The 19,562-nt window shown below is 36.0% G+C and overlaps 1 protein-coding gene across 18 annotated transcripts in view; it reads left to right on the forward strand.

Annotated features, from left to right (window-relative positions):
- Positions 1-19,562, forward strand: part of DLG2 (discs large MAGUK scaffold protein 2) — a 1,964,683-nt gene that overhangs the window by 1,483,148 nt on the left and 461,973 nt on the right. For all 18 annotated transcript variants that reach the window (XM_034666214.1, XM_034666215.1, XM_034666218.1 and 15 more), the window contains one exon: positions 19,129-19,265. In XM_034666214.1, the coding sequence (XP_034522105.1) occupies positions 19,129-19,265 (137 nt within the window). The remainder of the gene's footprint in view (positions 1-19,128; positions 19,266-19,562) is intronic.

Raw genomic sequence — 19,562 nt, forward strand, 5'->3', positions numbered from 1 at the left:
TTCACTGAAATATCACTTCATTGACACTCTGCAATCACTCTGACACCCACGTTCCCAGAAGAAATTTAGATATACTTCTCAGGTATATTACTTCATACTTCATGCTTTAATTATTTGTTTATCTTCCATTCTAGACTCTGAATTCCTCAATATTAAGTACTTGTCCTCTTTGTGCAGCCATTCCTTAGCCTGTAGTAGGTACTGGGAGATGTCCAGAATAGTCTGAAGTCAGGAGACCATGTTCCATGAGAGAAATTAGGAGAAACTGGATTTGCTTAGTTTAAAACAGAGATGATAAAGATGGCTGTAGCAGCTGGCTTAAAAACCTCTGAAGGGGGAATGACACATGAGAGACTATGGACTATGAGAAACAAACTGAGAGCTTCGGGGGGGGGGAATGGGATAGACTGGTGATGGGTAGTAAAGAGGGCACGTATTGCATGGTGCACTGGGTGTTATACGCAACTAATGAATCATCGAACTTTACATCAAAAAAATAAATAAATAAAAATATAAATAAATAAATAAATAATAAATAAAACTGTAAAAAAAAACTCTGCTTTTGGGGTAACCCAGACTGACTTCTAGTTCAGGGTCTGCAATTAAACAGCTTTGCGAATCTGAGAAATCACTTTATCTTTAGAGATCTTGGTTTCGTGAACTGTAAAATTAGGGAAGTAAAACATGATCTGGGGAATCCCTTCTAAGTTAGTTTTTCTACTTACTTGAAGGGCTATCATCCATGTCCATAGGTACTCCTATTCTCTTTCCCCTCAGAAGATAGAGCTGGGATTAGTAGGTAGAAACTATAACATCATAGCTATTCAATTAACATAGAAAAAAAGATTGAATGATTCCATCTTGGTTACAAAGTGTTCAAGTAAAGGCTTAAATGACCATAGGCATGGACCTGGAGTGGGGGTAGATTAGATTAACGCCAAAGTCCCTTCCAATGATAAGATTCTTTGATTACATAGATCAAGGGGCCAAACGAAGCAAGAGCTTTCAACTTCCTTCTGTTTAAATTTTCTGACTGATTCTACTTTCTTACCTTTTGTTCACATGTACTGAACTACTGAGAGTAATTTTAAGTTTACTATTTTCCCCTTCAACCTAATCATAAGCTTTGGTTTGAGACGCTGACTATTTTGACAGTAAAACTGAGGCAAACCACAACTACATATTCTCCCTGATAGGCTAGAGAGATCCCAACTGCATTTGCCAACTGAATACCAAAGATGTTAGTAGTAATACCTACATGCAACATCCAAATGCCACAAACTGTGACCATTGAATAAATCAGGCCAGTCAAGGTCAATGATATTGGAAGTCTCACCAAGTTTTCCAGAGTAAACAGGAATCTGAGAGTAATTTGACTTCCTGGCTCTCTCCTGTTCTGTGCCAAAAATCAGAGTGTGTTTCTGCCATCTTAGAGCTATTGCACAATGGCCTGGAATATGTGAGTGTATTTGCAAATGGATGAGGACAGAGAGACAATAACTAAATTGTTTCATGGCAATTACTATGTTGGGGAGATTATTTATTCTTAAATGCAAGCTGATCACCTTCAGAAGATACCCTTAGTTCGTTTTCTTAGCCATGAAAAGCATGAGAACCATTCATTTAAAAGCTAGACAATGTGTTTTGTTGTTTCCTATGTTTATAAATCTTGCAGAAAATGTCTTTTCCTTAGATTTTAATCAGGATAAAGAATAAGCACAATCTAGCAAATGACTGCTTCAAAATCCAATTAATTCAATCATTTGGTGAAAATACAATCCATATTATATTTTACTTGTTTTCAATTAAAACATATGTGCTATGGACATGCACATTTTTATTTGATGATAAGAAAACATTAACAGTAATGGTTGGCAATATTTTTCAATGTCAAAGTCTGAATATTAACTACTCTTGCATTCATAGACTATGTCCAGATGTATTTGACAATAGTCGTTGCCTTGTTTGGTAATGGGCTGTGCTGTCACGCAGGACTGAGGTTTTTCCTCACAAAAGTGTGGATTCAAATTGTTTTCATTCTTTTATGCAAAGCCTTGACCTATCCTTGGGAAGTTCCCTGAGGTATTACTGATTCAAGTGGTTAAAAATACTAAATGCCAATGAAGAATCATCTCAAAATTTATACCTTAAGAGCAAGAAGAGCTAAATTTGTTTTACGTAATTGGCTTCCTGTATTCTCTAAATGTCTATTTTTTAAAAAATATTACCAAAATCAAACATTTTTAAGTTTACTCTATTCATTTATTTTTTTAATTTATTACAGTGATCATAAAGATTTTTCATCCTTCTCAAAGTAAAATAGTGAAAGAATATTATTTATAAGACAGAAACAGGAAGATTATACAGTTTTATGATTAGCAATAATTTGAAATTCAGGAAAGTAATTACTTGGAATTTAAAGTCTATTTTTAATGTGTTCGAGTGTAAGACTTGATAGCACAAGAGTTGTATACCCAGTTACATATTAAAATTAATTGATTGAACCAACTTTAGCAACCAGTAAGTGCAAAGACACAAGTATATAGTTAATAATAATAGCATTCGAGTGTTTACCCTGAGCCAGTAGATGTTTTGATTTCTCTCATTTTTTAATTCAGGCCAAATGAAAAAATAAAGAAATTACTCGAAATTTATGTTGGCAAACTTCATTTGCTACAGTATTTAAGAAAGGAGCTAGGATTTTCCTAGCACATCAACTTTTAGTTTTATTGAAATGTACACGTCATCAGTTTCATCATATGAAACAAATGTCAGTGGTCATAATCATTGACATCATTGAAATCTTGAAATAAATCTAAAATTTAACATTTGTTACCTGAGTTCTAGCTAATGTCCAATGTGAGAAAGATTAGTACTTTTATACCTTCCTGTTCAGATTTCTTTTCCTAAGATTTTTTTTTAATTGTTTTTTATTGATACTACTGCTAAGGGTAGTGTACATTTGTAGAATGTTTTAGAGTTTGCCAGACTGGAACTCTCAACACACAGACAGGGAGGCAGAACTGAACAGTAGTTAAGAGCAAAGGCTTTGCTGCCACACAATCTTTAGTTCATGTCCTGGTGCATCAGTTGTTAAATTGCTGAACTTCAGAAAATTATTTAACCTCTTTAATTTTCATGTTTGAACAATGGTATAATGTCTGCCTCATTCTCTTCTTTTTTAATGAGGTTAAAAGAGATAAGGCATAATATATAAAATATATTTACCATGCCTGGCATATAGTAATTAATAAATACAAATATTGTTCCTCACAGATTTATGCCATTTAGTATTCATTTGCTGAAGGAAAAGCTCTAAAAACTCTGTGCTACTCAGTGTTCAACTGGACACCACCACTGACTTTGTCACCCACCGCATATATAATATATAATATATTATATATATATATATATTAGAGTAAAAAGCACCCAGTATGCTCATCTTAAGATGTGAGATTTAGGAGCTTTAGTAAGCATTTTTATGTATATACTTTCATACTTTCACCTCTAGTATCATTGCTTGTGGATATATTTTTTGATTGTTGGTGGGTTGTTTTTTGTTGTTTTTTTTTTACATCTTTAATGCCAAAATATCATGGCAAAGGTAGAAGGAGAGGTTGAAATAATACTGAGGGATCAGCATGCTGCAAATGACCATACTTCTCACAATCTTAATAAGAAGTACTTATGTCTTCACATTTCTGATCTTCTATGCATATTCTACCTCAAAATCCCCAAATCAGAGTCAGTAGGATATACTGCATGTCCTATTAACATGAAGTAAGGTATAAGAACCCATAGTTAAGGGGTATAAGAACCTGAAATCTTTAAGACAAAATTGTTCACAAAGAAATTAAGAGTAACAACTCTGTTCTGTTTGTTTATTCAGTTAACAAATATTCATTGAGTGTCTGATATTTTCTAAGGAAAGAGCACTACAAAGCGAGGTAATTTGGGTAATACCTGCTTGATCCCTGCTCTAGGCAGAAGAAATCTGAATTAAGACAGAACCAACAAATCAGGTTACATACAGAAAGAGATTTATCCACCTTAGCAACAACCTGTTCATCCTAGGACCTCTTCTTTGAATGTATTCCCATCCCTCTTAGATCTGTATTACCCCTAGTTTTGCTCCTACTCAGAGTTTAAACTTTATGCTGGAAGAAAGAACCAAGATACAAATTTATTTTTGATAGTATGATCTGAATTCACCTGACTTCATGTGTCAATTTTTTTTCTTTTTTCCATTTCTCTTAAAACACTTAAAGCTCTTATCACATTAAAAAAAAAAAGTGGGGTGCCTGGGTGGCTTAGTCGGCAAAGTGTCTGCCTTTGGCTCAGGTCACTATCCCAGGGTCCTGGGATTCAGCCCCCCAGCGTTGGGCTCCCTGCTCAGCGGGGAGCCTGCTTCTCCCTCTCCCCCTGCCAGTCCCCTGCTTGTGCTCACTCTGTCTGTCAAATAAATAATGAAATCTTTAAAAATAAGTAAATAAATAAATTTTTAAAAGGCTCTGATCATATTATCCATTATGTCATAATTATTATTATGTTGCTGTTTTCTAAATTTCTCCAATATACTTACAAAAAGTATTTGATGATCCCTTGGAGAGGAAGAATGTTCTAGAGCAGTGACTAAACCAAATCCTTATTAAATCTCCATCTGCCCATAGCTGCCTAAAATAGACTGAACCTATAACTCTAAAAGATATGAACTAGTTGTGTCAGTCATTGAATTATATTTATAGTTTCTGTACCTTAGGAATTTTTCTGCCAATGCCAGCAGAGTTCCAAATGTATAGACATTATTAATTAAATTTCCTATTATGTACATGTGGAACCCTGATAAAGTTAAAAACTCACAACTTAACTAAATGTAGAGTAACTGGAGAGGATTCACTAAGAATATAATATAAGAGTAAAGTACTAGAACCAAGTTCTGTAATTTCATTTTCCTCCATGGGATAAACCCAATTTTAATGATGAATATAGTATTTTAAGAGAGTTTTGAGAAATAAAATACAAGTGGATGTGAGTGACAGATAATCTCACAGTTTTGTGTCTGATAGCTCATTTTATATTTTAGTATTTTATCATATTTGTATATTAGTAATACATAAAGTCTATATAAATATAAATGATTTACAGTTTATAAGAAGTATTATCACATTTGACTTTCATTACCATCTTGAGAGGAACACAAAGGAAATGGATTTTCTTTGAATGTTAGTACTTATGCTGTGTGGTTTCTTCTCATAAATTACCATAATTAATTTTCATTGTCATATTATGAGGTAACTATTATCCCCCTGATTAAACTGATGCTGAGAGTAGCAACTTGATACAAAATCACACAGCTTTTTTTTTTTAATTTTTTTTAAAGATTTTATTTACTTATTCAACAGAGATAGAAACAGCCAGCAAGAGAGGGAACACAAGCAGGGGGAGTGGGAGAGGAAGAAGCAGGCTCATAGTGGAGGAGCCTGATGTGGGGCTCGATCCCATAATGCCAGGATCACGCCCTGAGCCGAAGGCAGACGCTTAACCGCTGTGCCACCCAGGCGCCCCAAAGTCACACAGCTTTTAAATGATAGAACCAAGGTTTGTGCCAGTAATCCTTCTACTACGCCACACAAAAGCCATGGCATATATTATTATATCCATCTTACATATTAGGAAACAGATCTATTGAGAGTAAGTGAATTGTTCTAAAAATCCATTTGCTATTTTATCACGGCATGTCTTTTTTTCTAGTTTTTTGAGATGTAGTTGACATACATCACTGTAAAAGTTTAAGGTTTGCAGCATAATGGTTTGATATACACATATTGTGAAATGATTACTGCAGTAAGTTTAGTTAACATCTATCATCTTATTTAGATAAAATAAAAAGAAAAAAACAAAACAAAAAAACCTTGTTTTCCCTTGTGATAAAACTCTTAGGATGTACTCTCTTAAGAGCTTTCCTATGTATCATACGGCAGCGTTAACTACAGTCATCATGATGTATATTATAGCCCTCGTACTTATTTATCTTGTAACTGGAAGTTCGTACCTTTTGACCTTCCTCTAATTCCCTTTCCACCAAGCCCCCTGCCTCTGGTAACCATAAATCTGATCTCTTTTTCTATGTGTTTTGTTTTCTAGATTTCACATAAAAGTAAGATAATATGGTATTTGTCTTTCTCTAATTTATTTCACCTAGCATAATAGCCTCAAGGTTTTCTATGTTGTTGCAAACGACAGAATTGCATCATTTTTGCATGGCTGAATAAAATTTCATGGCTGTGATAATATTCCATTATATATATCACCACTTCTTTATCCATTCATCATCAGTAAACACTTAGATTGTTTCCATGTCTTAGCTAATTGTAAATAATGCTGCTATGAACATGGGGGTGGCAGCTATCTTTGAGTTAGTGTTTTTTATGGATATATTCCCAGAAGTGGAATTATTGGATCAAATGATAGTTCTTTATTTTTTTTTGAAGATTCTCCATACCATTTTTCATAGTGGCTGTACCAATTTACAATCCTACCAAAACCATGTAAGGATTCTCTTTGTTCCACATCCTTGTTAGCATTTGTTATCTCTTTGTCTTTTGGTGATGGCCATTCTAAAAGGTGTGGGATGATATCTTATTGTGGTTTTGGTTTGCATTTCCCTCATGACTGATGTTGAGCATCTTTTGATGTGTATCTTCTTGGTCATCAGTATATCTTCTTTGGAAAAATGTCTATGCAGGTCTTTTACCCATTTTTAATTAGATTACTTGTGGGGGTTTTTGTTGTTCTTATTGAGTTTAATGAGCTCTTTATATATTTTGGATATTAACCCCTTATCAGATATTTGGTTTGCAGATATTTTTTCCCATTTTATACATTGTTTTTTCACTTTGTTTATTGTTTCTTTTGCCATGCAGAAGTTTTTTAGTTTGATATAGTCTCTAGTTTTTATTTTTTAATTTTTTGCTTGCGCTTTAAGTGTCATATCCAAAAAGTTATTGCCAAGACCTATATCGAGGAACTTTTTCCCCTATGCTTTCTTCTAGGAGTTTCATGGTTTCAAGTCTCACCTTATAACCTTTAATCAATTTCAAGTTAATTTTTGTGAGTGGCATAAGATAGTGGTCAAAAGTTTCATTCTTTTTAACGTGAATACCCAAATTTTCCCAGCACCGTTTTTTCTCCATTAAGAATTCTTGACTTACTTGTCAAATATTAGTTGACTGTATATGTTTGGATTTATCTCAATTCTGTTCCATTAATCTGTTTTTCGGTTTTTATGCCAGTACCATACTGTTTTGATTACTACAACTGTATAGTATGGCTTAAAATCAAGAAATGTCATGCCTCTTGGTTTGTTCTTCTCCTTAAAGCAATTCAAATATATAACAGGATTTTTTTGTGAAAATTAAACCTATTTGGGTGAAAGTATGAGATTAAAGCCAGAGGCACATGTTCTATGCTTTGTACAACCGGATATGTAACACAGAATAGATTGTTGTAAAGATGAGATGATTTGATATAAGAGATATTTAGTCTTTAATGAAACAGATTTTATGACAAAGCAAAGGTACTTTAGTTAATTGCTGTATAATTGAAGATGTTAGCACTTGTCATACATAATGTAATAAGGCAACCTCTGTTACTCAGTGGTTCCAAAGATTTTCTTTGGCATGTCTGAAATCATACAATAAATACTGGAAATATTGGTGAGCCACTTTATAAATCTGAGCAATAGTAAGTCCTTTATTGTTTCATAGTGAGCAAAATGTTCTTGCAAAAAGAGGCACTTGTGTAATTATTTCAATTGCATAACTCTCACTCTTTCCTAGGACCCAAGCTGAAACTAGATTTTCCAATTATCTTTTTTACAAAGAGCCCCATAAGGATGATCAAATGAAATAGTGAAGCCAGACATCTGCTGAAAATACCCATTTGAAATCTTTGGTAAATTATAATATGCTTATAAATGAATTTATGAATTTAGGGTTAGCTCTTTAGATTCTTAGCAGACTACAAATGCCTGTTGATGTTATATTTTATATTTCAAAGTTTGGTTTTATGAATAGGCTGTGACGAACAGGGAATGGAGAGAGGGAACTAGAAAAAAGCTAATACGTTTCAAACTAGATCATGAACACAGGATTGAGAAAGAAAAGTTTCCCCAAAATACGTTTTAATGAGTGATAACTGAATATAGTGAAGAAAAAAGACCAAAATATGGGAAGGAAACAAATTACACTTTATCATAAAAAATAGAACATCCTCCCAACCACACAGAATACAATTAAATGTATTTTCAAACTACAGCTACCACTAATGAGGAAAATTAGGAGAGATCAAACCTGTTCATGTCATTCAGGAATTAAAACTCCTCAAAGACTTTCCATTACTGCTAATACAGGGTCCAGACTTTTTTTTTTTTTTTTTTGACTGAGGGGCGGTGGAGAGGGAAAGAGAAGGGGGGGAAGGGGCAGAGGGAGAGAATCTCAAGCAGACTCCCCACTGAGTGTGGCGAGTGATGCAGGGCTCAATCTTGGGACCCAAGAGATCATGACCTGAGCCACAATCAAGAGTCCGACACTTAAACCAACTGAGCCACCCAGACACCCCCAGGGTTGAGACTTCTTAACACAGCACTTCTGGACCTTTATGAGCCTCTATTTCACCAGGGTCTCTTCTCAGTATCTTCTCCTAACCCATTTGCTCCTTTGATTTTAATGATCAAAGCTGCGTGTACTTTTCTATAAGCTACTCCCTCCCTCTGCTTAGAATTCCTCTCACTGTCTCTCTTCTTCCAGCTATCTAACAGGACTCAGCTCAACTACCACTGTCTCCAAAAAGTTTTCCCTGACTTTACTATCTGCCATTCCTCTAAAGCACTGGTTTATGCTCTGTTTACTTGTTATTCCTTCCACACTGGGCTATGAGCTCCTAGAGGATAGAAACTGTGTCTTCTTCATAGTTATCTTTCCCAGTGCTGGTGTCATGAGTTGAATTGGGTCTCCCCAAAAGATTTTGAAGTCTTAGCTACCAGTACCTGGGAATGTGACTTTAACTGAAGATCCGGTTTTTGCTGATGATCAAGTTAGAATGAGGTCATTATGGTGGGCCCCAATCCAATATGACTGACAGCCTTATAAAAAGAGGAATGTTGGACACAGAGACATACACATAGACAAAACATCATGTGAAAAAGAAGGCAGATATTAGGGGTTATATCCACAAGAAAAGGAATGCCCAAGGTTGCCAGCAAACCACCAGAAGCTAGGAAAGAGGCAGGAAGGAGATTTTCCTGCACAGCCCTCAAAAGGAGTTGTCCCTGCTGATGCCTTGATCTGCACTTCTGGCCTGCAGAGTTGTCAGACAATAAATTTCTGTTAAGTCACGCAGTTTGTGGCACTGTGTTCCAGCAGCCCTAGAAAACTCATACAGGCTGGAACTGAATGTTTTTTTAGGGAATGAATGATGTAACTCACTACTTTATTTAACCAGCCTGAACCCTTTCCTGCAGAGTTCACTAAAGTATGCTTATGGAAAAAAGGATTCAATGATCTTTATTTAATTCACTAATTGATTTTAAAATTAGTTTTGGAGTATCTACTTCATTTATAACATGCCTGGAAAACATAAATAAAAGCATTATTATTCTACCTTCAAAATGGTAACTGTCAACATGCGGGGTGGGGAATGGAAATGTTTTACAGCAGAACTGACAGGTGGTAAGTACGACAGCACTTGTTTATGGCAGACACTTTTCTGGTTGGTCCTTTAAACACAGTAGCCACTGATGTACTCTCCATTAATTCTTTAGCACACAACACAGTTGTTAGCACACTGAAAATGCTCAATATGAATTATTCTGGTGCCTTTTTTTTCTTGAGCTAAAGCAGTCAGCTAAAGTGTATACATCTCTGTTAATGTGGGATGCTTTACATTTAAAAGTATAGCTATGCCATGTGCCCATTTGGTCTTTGAACAGTTCAATCATGAAACTATTTACTGAGCAATTACTATATGCCAGCACTATGCTCAACATGGTCTATTTTATGTAACTCCTGCTTTCTAGGATCATATAATTTAGTTGAAGAGAGAAGATCAATGTACAAAAAAAGATTATTTTCTAAAGTTATTTAATTGCTTACACTTTCTTTGCTTATTCCCAGACTGCTAAGAATTGCTAAAGGAAAAAATATATGTATTAAGATAGTGCAATCATTAATTCATAGTCACTAAACCGTAACTCAACAAACAGTTCCTTGCAACTTTTCTGCATTTCTCTAATCAATTATTCTTTTTATTTTCTAGAATAGCCATTGCAAACTTCTGTACTTTCTTCAAATCTCTAACCTCACTACTTCCCTCCTTCTTGGCTCATAAACTACAATTTCTTGTTATCAGAGTAAACTGAGGATGAGAACTCCTTTAGTGTCCTGCCATTAAACCTATAATCTTAACCTTTATCAACATCGTCCTTTTCTCCTTCCCTCCTAATTCAGTGGAGAAGTGTCCTGCTGTTCCAGTCATTCATTTATCCTAAACTATTAAGTTCAGTCAGGGGCTAAGTGTACATTGATGAGTACAAAAGTTACAGTTTCTCCTAGGAGCTTGTATTTTGCCTAAGACTACTTGTTGCTTTCACCTGAACTATTTTCAGTTTCTCAAATAAGCCATGTTTTCTTTCAATTCTGGGTCCTTGAATGCATGTTTCCCTCTGCTGAAATATTCTCTCCCCCACTCCTTTTTTTTTTTTAACCCCACCCTGGGTCACTTTTACCTTCCAGGTCTCAGGACCTACAGTTAGCCTTCTCTGACACTCCTCCCCAGCCCAAGATAGGTGACCCACCTCTGTGTGCCTATAGCCCTTGTTCTTCTCCTATGGACACCACTGGGTTTACATTGTCTTTTTTCGTGTTCTACCCTCCACGAGAAAAGAACCATAGATCTCTGATTCATTCATATGACCACAATGTTTAGGCTAGTGCTTGGCACATGAGTAATCAATAAGTGTTTGTTGAATGAGTTAACTCATTCTATTTAAATAGAAGTGAAAAAGCTGATATAGATAATTGGTTCTACTGGATGGAGTTCAACTTAGAAATGAACTACCACAGTGGGTTTGAGTTGGCAAAGACTTGAGTGTTCTTGAAAATTAAGGTGGTGAAGCCATTTCAGACGTGGGAAACAGGTTTAACAATAAAAACGAAACAAAGCACTGAAGGAAGATCAGCTTGGCTGGGGGAAGCTTAGTAGCAGAGTAGTAAGGAATAGTAAGAAAAGGAATAGAATTCCTAGAAAATAACCAATGATGGACAATTTCAAGTAACAGAGCAACATGATGAATATAGAATTTTAGGAAAAAAATAACCTGGAAAATATTTGCAGAATAGATTGGAGAATCAGGCAGGGAAAGATTGGAATCAGGGAATGTGGTCATGAGCCTTCTACAATAAAGCAGGCATGATTGGATAAACACTTGATTTTCTGAAATAGCCGTAGAGAAAGAAGTTTTATGTTTACATTTATATTTATATTCACTGAAGCTTCTGATAAAACATAATAACAATTAATATATTATACTTTATTACAAAAAATATTGTCCAATAACTTTCTGCCAGATCTCATAAGAGTCCCTGGGATCTAGTGGTAAATAAGTGTGATGCCAAACATTAAAGAAATTCTAGTTTAATCTGAAGTATTAATCTAATGAAAAAACACAGAAGATAGGAAAGGAGGCCAGTTTTGAAGGGAGGTTATGAGCGCATTCTTTCAAGCTTATGAGTTTAAGGTGACAAATCAAGTCCAAAGAGTGATGTGGAGGTACAGGAAGTGTGGATATTTATCACCCTAGCAGTGGTAATTGAAACAAGAAACGGGTTCTCCACAAGAAAGAGATTATAGACAGATTAAGATTCTATGGAGTATGCTTTGGAGAATAACTGTTATTTGAGAAATGATCATCAAATTCAGCATGCATCCCAGGGTTGCTAGCTCAGGATATCTGGCATGGGCCCCAAATTTTGCAAATCCAGCAAGCTCTCACATGATGCTACTACCACTCATGTGAGGATCACATTCCGAGAATCACTGCTTTAGAGCAATCAAATGAAGATAACTAAAACAAGAGAACTAGCAAGAGAAACAGAGAAGAAACAGGGTAGTCTCATGTGAGTGTAGGAATGAAAAAGCAATTAAGTAATGTTCTATGTAATTCAGAAAGAGCAAATCCCCATCAGAATTTTGCACACCTTTTGGAGGAAGATTCTGGATGACTGGCTGGGCTCTTTGCCTGATGGAACTGGTTCATAGTTACCTCACTCATCTTCATTGTAGGAGAGGATGACATTAAATAAATAAATAAATAAATAAATAAATATTCCATTAGAAAGAAAGAGAGCAGCTAGATATGCATGCAACCACTCAGACATAAAAATTAGATTCTGTATTAGTTTACTGTAGCTGCTTTAACAAATGACCACAGATTGGGTGGCTTGAAACACCAGAAATTTATTCTCTTAAAGTTTTGGAGCCTGAAAGTCTGAGATCAAGGTGTTAACAAGATTTTTTTTTTTCCTTTTGGAGAGCTCTGAGAGTTTGTTCCATTTCTCTCTTTTAATGCAATCCTTAGCATTTTTTGGTTTCTAGTTGCATCACCACAACCTCTGCCTTTGTTGTCACCTGCACTATTTCCTGTGTGCCTGTGTTTCTGTGTCTACATTTTCTCTTCTTGCTAAAAAAGTATATTCAGTATAACCTCATCTTAAATTGGTTAAATCTGCAAAGACCCTGTTTCCAAATAAAGTCACATTGAAAGTTACCAGAGCTTAGGAGCTTAGCAAATCCTTTGATGGGACATAATTCAACTCAGCAGATGCCATGTGAGTCAATTGTGGTATATGGAGCAAGATGGGTAAAGATTGAGAAGGGTATGCGTGATGAGAAAAATAGTAATGTGAAATTTAAAAAGGAAAACCACTAAATTGGAATCTGGGGGACAGAAGGGGGCGCTCTCATGCCCTAAAACTTATGGTCAATTGCAGACCCAATAGGAAAGGCATACCTTGAAAGTCCTTAGTACTTCAGAAGCCACTTCACCACCCCACAGAAGGAATAAAGGTTTTCCTCCTCCCCCGGCAACAGCCCAGCCAATGAGAAACTCTCAACTCAGCCAACAAAAAGCCACTATACTCCCAGTTCTCCAATAGACTTTTTTGTTACAGCCCTTCCATCTTTCTCCTTTCCTTTTTTTAAAGATTTATTTATTTATTTATTTGAGAGAGAGAGAGAGGGAGAGAAAGTCCCAAGCAAGCTCTGTGTGGAGTGCAGAGCCCAACTCAGGGCTTTATCCCACCCACCACACCCTGACTGGGACCAGAGTGGAAATGAAGTCAGTCGTTCAAATGACAGCAGCACCTGTGGGAGATTTTTTTAAGCAGGATTGAGCATGCTTATCTAGTGCCGTGGGAATTGTGTTTTTAAGATTTTATTTATTTATTCATTCATTTATTTATTTATTTAGAGAGCACAGGTGCACGCCTGAGTGGGAGGAGGGGCAGAGGGAGAGGGATAATCTCCAGCTGACTCCATGCTGAGCGCAGAGCCGGAGGTCGCAGGGCACAAACTCATGACCCTGAGATATGACCTGAGCTGAAACCAAAAGTCAGATACCTAACCGACTGAGCCACCCAGGCGCCCCTGAGTGCCATGGGAATTTTAAACAGACCCACTTCTTTCAACCCCAAACTTTGAATTTGGACCCAGGGAGAATCCAGAGAGTAAGTAAATAAAGCTTTGGCTTTTAATTAACCGTACCAACAGTGCCCTGTGAGATTAATTAGTCTTTCAAATTAAAATGAAACGTGCATTTCTGGTATTTTTTAAACAAAGTTTTCTCTCTGGAGGGGAAGAGATGTCAAACAGTCAGCTCTATGTGTGAGCCAGACTCACAGGTAAAGTTTTGTGTTGTTTTTTTTTAACTGAAATGTGTGTACATGAAGTTAAATTGCCTGCATGGGCGGGTGTTTTCTAATACAGGGCCATCGAGGAGTTAGGATAGATTCTGGTTCCTTTAATAAAAACATGTAGTCAGAATGTACAGGATACCACTAGTGTTTTCTGTAATGTAGTAAACACCTTACCTTGATCCTAGATCAACTCTGACAGAAGCAGCCTGCTTAATAATAGTGAATTGTTTGGAGAAACCCCAGGAGTGTTCTCCCAGTAAAGTCACATAAAATGAAATTGAATCAAGTTATTGAATGGTTATAAGACATCATGGGGCTTCGTTCTTTACACCCACAAAAAATATATGGGAACATTGTAATCACACGACTTTTTTAAGCATTTGAGTTTTTATTCTGAGCTTCTCAAGCACAGTATCAGTCTATGATGCCAAGATTTTTTCTATTCGTTCCCCACCTCCCAGTAACACCTGCTCCTCAGTGTAGGCAGGCAACAAGGGAAATGGGTGAACTGTGATCTGTTCCTCTTCCTGTTCTATTTTGTAGGACGAAGAAAAGGTTTTGTGTGGAAAAAGGTTAAATGAAAGGTTTCAACAAGGTTCAGACATTCCTTTCCCTATGCCTGCATGTCCCGTGTTAACCTGAGAAATTTCAATTTGGGGATATGCAAGAAATGTGGAAAGAGGAACCCCGCTTTATGCAATGGATGTAATCCTGAAATTCTGTTTGCACATCACATGTTTGTCAAGCACATCAGTTTTTAAATTTCAGGTGTTTAAATTTCACATTTTTTTTTCTTTACTAGCACACCGAAATATCTGCTGATTTTACTTCCCTTTGTGATTTTAGTATTTATATTTTTCTGTGTCAGCTTTATTACTGGTACATGCATAGACATGTTTTGTACTATTCTTAATAGTCAAACATTCCACAGTAGATAGTGTTAGGGTCCGTGTTTTTTGCTGAGACCCACCAACTCTTTTCACAGTGTTTTATAATTGATTAGTCTGCCATCACCTGATGGTCCAGGGCCTTTCTCCCCCCACCACTGCCTTGCCTTTTTTTTTTTTCTTTCTTTATGTCTTTCTTTCTTTCTTTTCTTTTCTTTCTTTTTTTTCAGATTTTATTTGAGAGAGAGGAAGAGAGTGGGCGAGACAAGAGAGCACGGGGTGGGGGGAAGGGCAGAGGGAAAGAGCGAGAGGGATAAGCAGACTGGAGGCTGAGCTGAGTTAGGGGGTGGGGGTAGAGATTTCTTATTCATAGACACTTCTTTTCAAAATGATGATTGATTCTCTAAATTGGTCACTTCCATAAAAGCAGTGTGATGTTTCTTACTTTTAAATCTTCGTAATACTCATTGTATTTATCCTGTTAGGGACCATTCTAGCTTATCCTAAGTACATGTTTTGAGTGTTTGCCAGGCATTTCTGTCTGAATTTCCAGCCCAGTAAAGCTGGGATTTTTATGAGCATTGTGTAGTGTAAGTCAGGGCAGCTGACTCTTTAGTCATTTAGTCACCTGGAATCCAGAGGATGTGTTTGTTTGAAAGGTGCGTTCTCTGCTATCGATTCCAGCTTAACCTTCAAGACTCAGCCCAAGTGCTAAACCTTTTGTTGATTCTTCTCCTCCTCTGAGTAAGTCACGCTCGCCTTTGGGCTCACATAACACTAGTACCTTTATAGAACACATTCTAGCTGGTTAAATTATGTCAAGGTGTTTGGGTATCGGTTTCTCAAGACAATTTGAAAGCTTATTGAGAGCAGAGAGTTTTTATTTATTAAGCATCTGTTATGTGCTAATTACTATAAAACATGGATATACTTATTCCCTTATCACAGATGAGACGATTGTGGCTCCACCTTACACAGTAGACGGAGGAATCAGGGTGTGAAGATGACTCTGCTGTTACCCCATTGCCTGCCCAGTGGTTGGCATAAACTCTGTGCAGACTGAGGACAGAGATCAGAGTTGACCTGAGGCAAGTAACGCCTCATCAGGTTAGCCACTCCACCTAACAGGGCTCACTTTTGCAGCTGTCCCTCATTCATTAAAGCCACAAGCTTGCTCCTTAAGGAAAGGTTTCCTCAGAGATCTGTGACTTTCTTCATCCTCTTATATTCATTTGTTCATTCATTGCTCATTTGTTTGTCCCTTTAGTAATCATGAGGTCACTATATAACTGGCCTTGTTCTATTGCACAGCATAAAATGACAGAAACCCCTGGTGTCATGGACTTCATATTTTCATCAAGGAGAGGGACAATATAAGAAATAAAATACATAGGTGACTTATATGTACAAGGTGATAAGTGCTAACATAAAATGAAAAGTAGATCAGGATAAGGAAGGGGGGTATATGGTTAGGAGACAGTATGAAATAGGAAGTCAGATTCAGGCTCTTAGAGAAATTAAGATTTGAACAAAACCCTGACGGATTTATATTCCAGGTAGAGGAAACAGCTAGATCAAATGTCCTAAGGTGGGAGTATTTCCACTGTGTTCTAGAACTATCAAGACTGCAGCTGTGTCTCTTTAATGCAATTAAGAGGGGGAATATTATCTAATAAGGGAATAGAGTGGTCCTGTAATGTAGGCAGCCTGCCCCTGCTTTAACAAAGTATATGCAGGTAATACCCAGTGCCTCCAAACTGATAATTTTGGATTGCCCTGTGGCCCTAGCCCACATTTGTCTTCTTTGAGTAGTCCTCCAAAAATCAATGGCACTGTCTGGGCTTTGAACATTGCTTCAGCCAGGTTCAATCACACTCACTCATATTTCTGTAGGGTTTGGTCAATCCTTTCTCTTACATTATATTGACCACACATGACAGCAACTGGTTATATGATTCATAGTAGGTATTCAAGAGACGTTTGTTGAATGGATGGATACATGAGTGAATTAGTGAATGAATGAATGAATGAATGGGGACAGATTTAGTCTTACAACACAGATGGATACTCCCACCTGTAAATAAATTTGTGTTCTGGCTGTAGGCATAAGCTACATATTTAGTTATGTCAAATTAAACATCTGGAATATGGCTAAGTGTTGATTAATACTAATTATTTTTTAATGTATCCATGTTCCGTCAAAGTAGGAGAAATCAGGGACAATTTTCAATTCTGTACCCTCAGAGGGTTCTTACTAAAAATAGCTTGTTTCACCTTGAGCAGAGTCACTAGTTAAAAAGAAATATTTAAACCTAATCTCAGGGGATAAAAATTATTGCCTTTTTAGCTGATATATTTATGTATACAGTATAGTGATTTCATTGTCCTGGTACCATCTTCAACTTCAAATGTCAACTACATAGTTATTCCCTTTGTTGGACTTAACCTTATTTACAGTGGTAATTTGTTTTCTTAGTTCTTCTCTAACTCAGTCAGTCTGTGGCATTTGCTATTATTATAGTGGATGTAAATCAGAGCCCCTGGATTTGTTTTAACCTTTTCTTTCCACACTTTGGAATGACTTCTATACTATTATAAATGCAGTAGATTGATCCTAGCATCAATACAAATACATTTGTAAATATATTTTTAATTCCCCTATAATCATATATAAATGTAAAGTAACAGTTCTGAAAAACGTGAGCTGATATGCATTATAAATTTCATAGGAAAAGCCAGTTGGGAGCATTTTATTTACTCTTGGTCACCTTTTGTTCGATAAACAAATTCTTTAAATCTGGCAAACAAATACATTTATAGATCTATGGGATGTCAAAGCATCAATAAAGAATACCCACTTTAGTAGGATATTAGATAACAATTATTTTAATTGCCCTATCAATTTAAATCCATTTTCCATTTACTTTAACAGCTATTATAGCTAATTTAACAAAAAAAATTTCAAATGTAATTTCAGAGGTGTAACTTTATAATTTACTATGCCATTATTTTTCCATTATCTAATCACTTATGCCATTAAGAGCCCTATTCAATATTTAATCAATAAAAGCATAGGGAAATGAAGTTTTTTTAAGTGCTTTTCATTGTTATATAAAGTGCCAAAAATTTTAATGATTGTTTTATCATAAAACAGTTATGTGTTTTTTTAAAATTAAAAAACCTAGGTAAATTAGTGGATGGTTTGTTTAAAAAAAAATTCTTAAGGGAAGTAAGTTAGAGAAATTTCCTATGCCTTTAGTACAAATTCTTTTATATTTATCTTTCTGAGTAACTCGTATGATAATTATTGTAATTTTGAAATGCAATGAATATATAGGCTACAAGTATTATATTGAATGTGTATTCAATCATATTCTGGAAAGGATTTTTTATTTTTTACACTTTAAGCAGCCTATCACTCATTCTTTGAAAGTGGCCCCATAAAGGTTTTTAATAACTGTTCTTATCATTCCATAGTTTAATATAAATAAAAGTCTTGTAAGCTATAATACAGTGTAAATTTGTCTCTCAAAGTAGAAAATTTCCAAGTTTAAAATGATTTGATATTCTGTGATTTGTTGTAAAAATAATAAAGGCAAAATAAAGACTCTATTTCTTTAGACTTTGTACAGGGATGATTCATTTCTTGTGTGTTACTAGCCTCACTAGCAGTTAATAAGTGCCAAGGAGTATGTAAATATGACACGGTGGCCAGAGAAAAAAACAAGAAAGACAAACATCTAACTTCTTTTTGCCTTTTCTTCTCTATGAAATTATTACATAAATATCTAATGTATCTTCCTCGTGGCTCTTGTCTAAGAATATGTGGAATTTTCTAACAGCTGTACTTTTAATCCTGAAATGTCAAGAGTATCTAGGTCTCTACCCAAATGATTGGCAATACTTCTCTACGCTAGAGGAACAACAAAGATGAGCTCATCAACTCCACAGGAGCAGGACTGTACTTGTGCTGATTCCTATTCTGGCCAGTCACCCTTTATGCGCTAATTAGCTAGGGAGAAACAGTTAGGCATACAGTCTTGAAATAGAACAAAACTAATGGCCACATGGGCTTGACTTCAAGAGCTTCGCCTCATTAGCATTAATCAACAAACCTTCAAATATTTGAAGGACAAAATTGATTGAAGTAGAATCCTTACTGTTATTTATTGCTGTTGTAATTAATTGAGGATTAATTTTTTAGATTGTTTAAATATGGCTAATTGCGTATTCTAAAAAAAACACAAAGCTTTTCTTTTTCTTTCCCATAGGTTTAGGCTTCAGTATTGCAGGAGGTGTGGGGAACCAGCACATTCCTGGAGACAACAGCATTTATGTAACTAAAATTATAGATGGAGGAGCTGCACAAAAAGATGGAAGGTTGCAAGTAGGAGACAGACTGCTAATGGTAAGTGTGACTCATGCAAAACTATGTGTGTATTTATAAAGCTCTTGTTTCCCAGTGTATGACTGTCTTAGTTCAGGCTGTCATAACAAAATACCATAGACTAGGTGGCTTACACAACAAAAAAATTTATTTTCTCAGAGTTATGGAAGTTGGGAAGTTCAGGGTCAAGGTTCTGGCCATTCAGTTCCTGGTGAGATCTCTCTTCCTGGCTTGCAGACAGCCATCTTCTTGATGCGTCCTCCCATGGCCTTTCCCCTGTGCTTGGGCTGAGAGAGAGAGATCTCTCTTTTTCTTGAG

The sequence above is a fragment of the Ailuropoda melanoleuca genome, chromosome 8 (genome assembly GCF_002007445.2).
Source record: "Ailuropoda melanoleuca isolate Jingjing chromosome 8, ASM200744v2, whole genome shotgun sequence".
In the NCBI taxonomy this organism is placed as follows: Eukaryota; Metazoa; Chordata; class Mammalia; order Carnivora; family Ursidae; genus Ailuropoda; species Ailuropoda melanoleuca.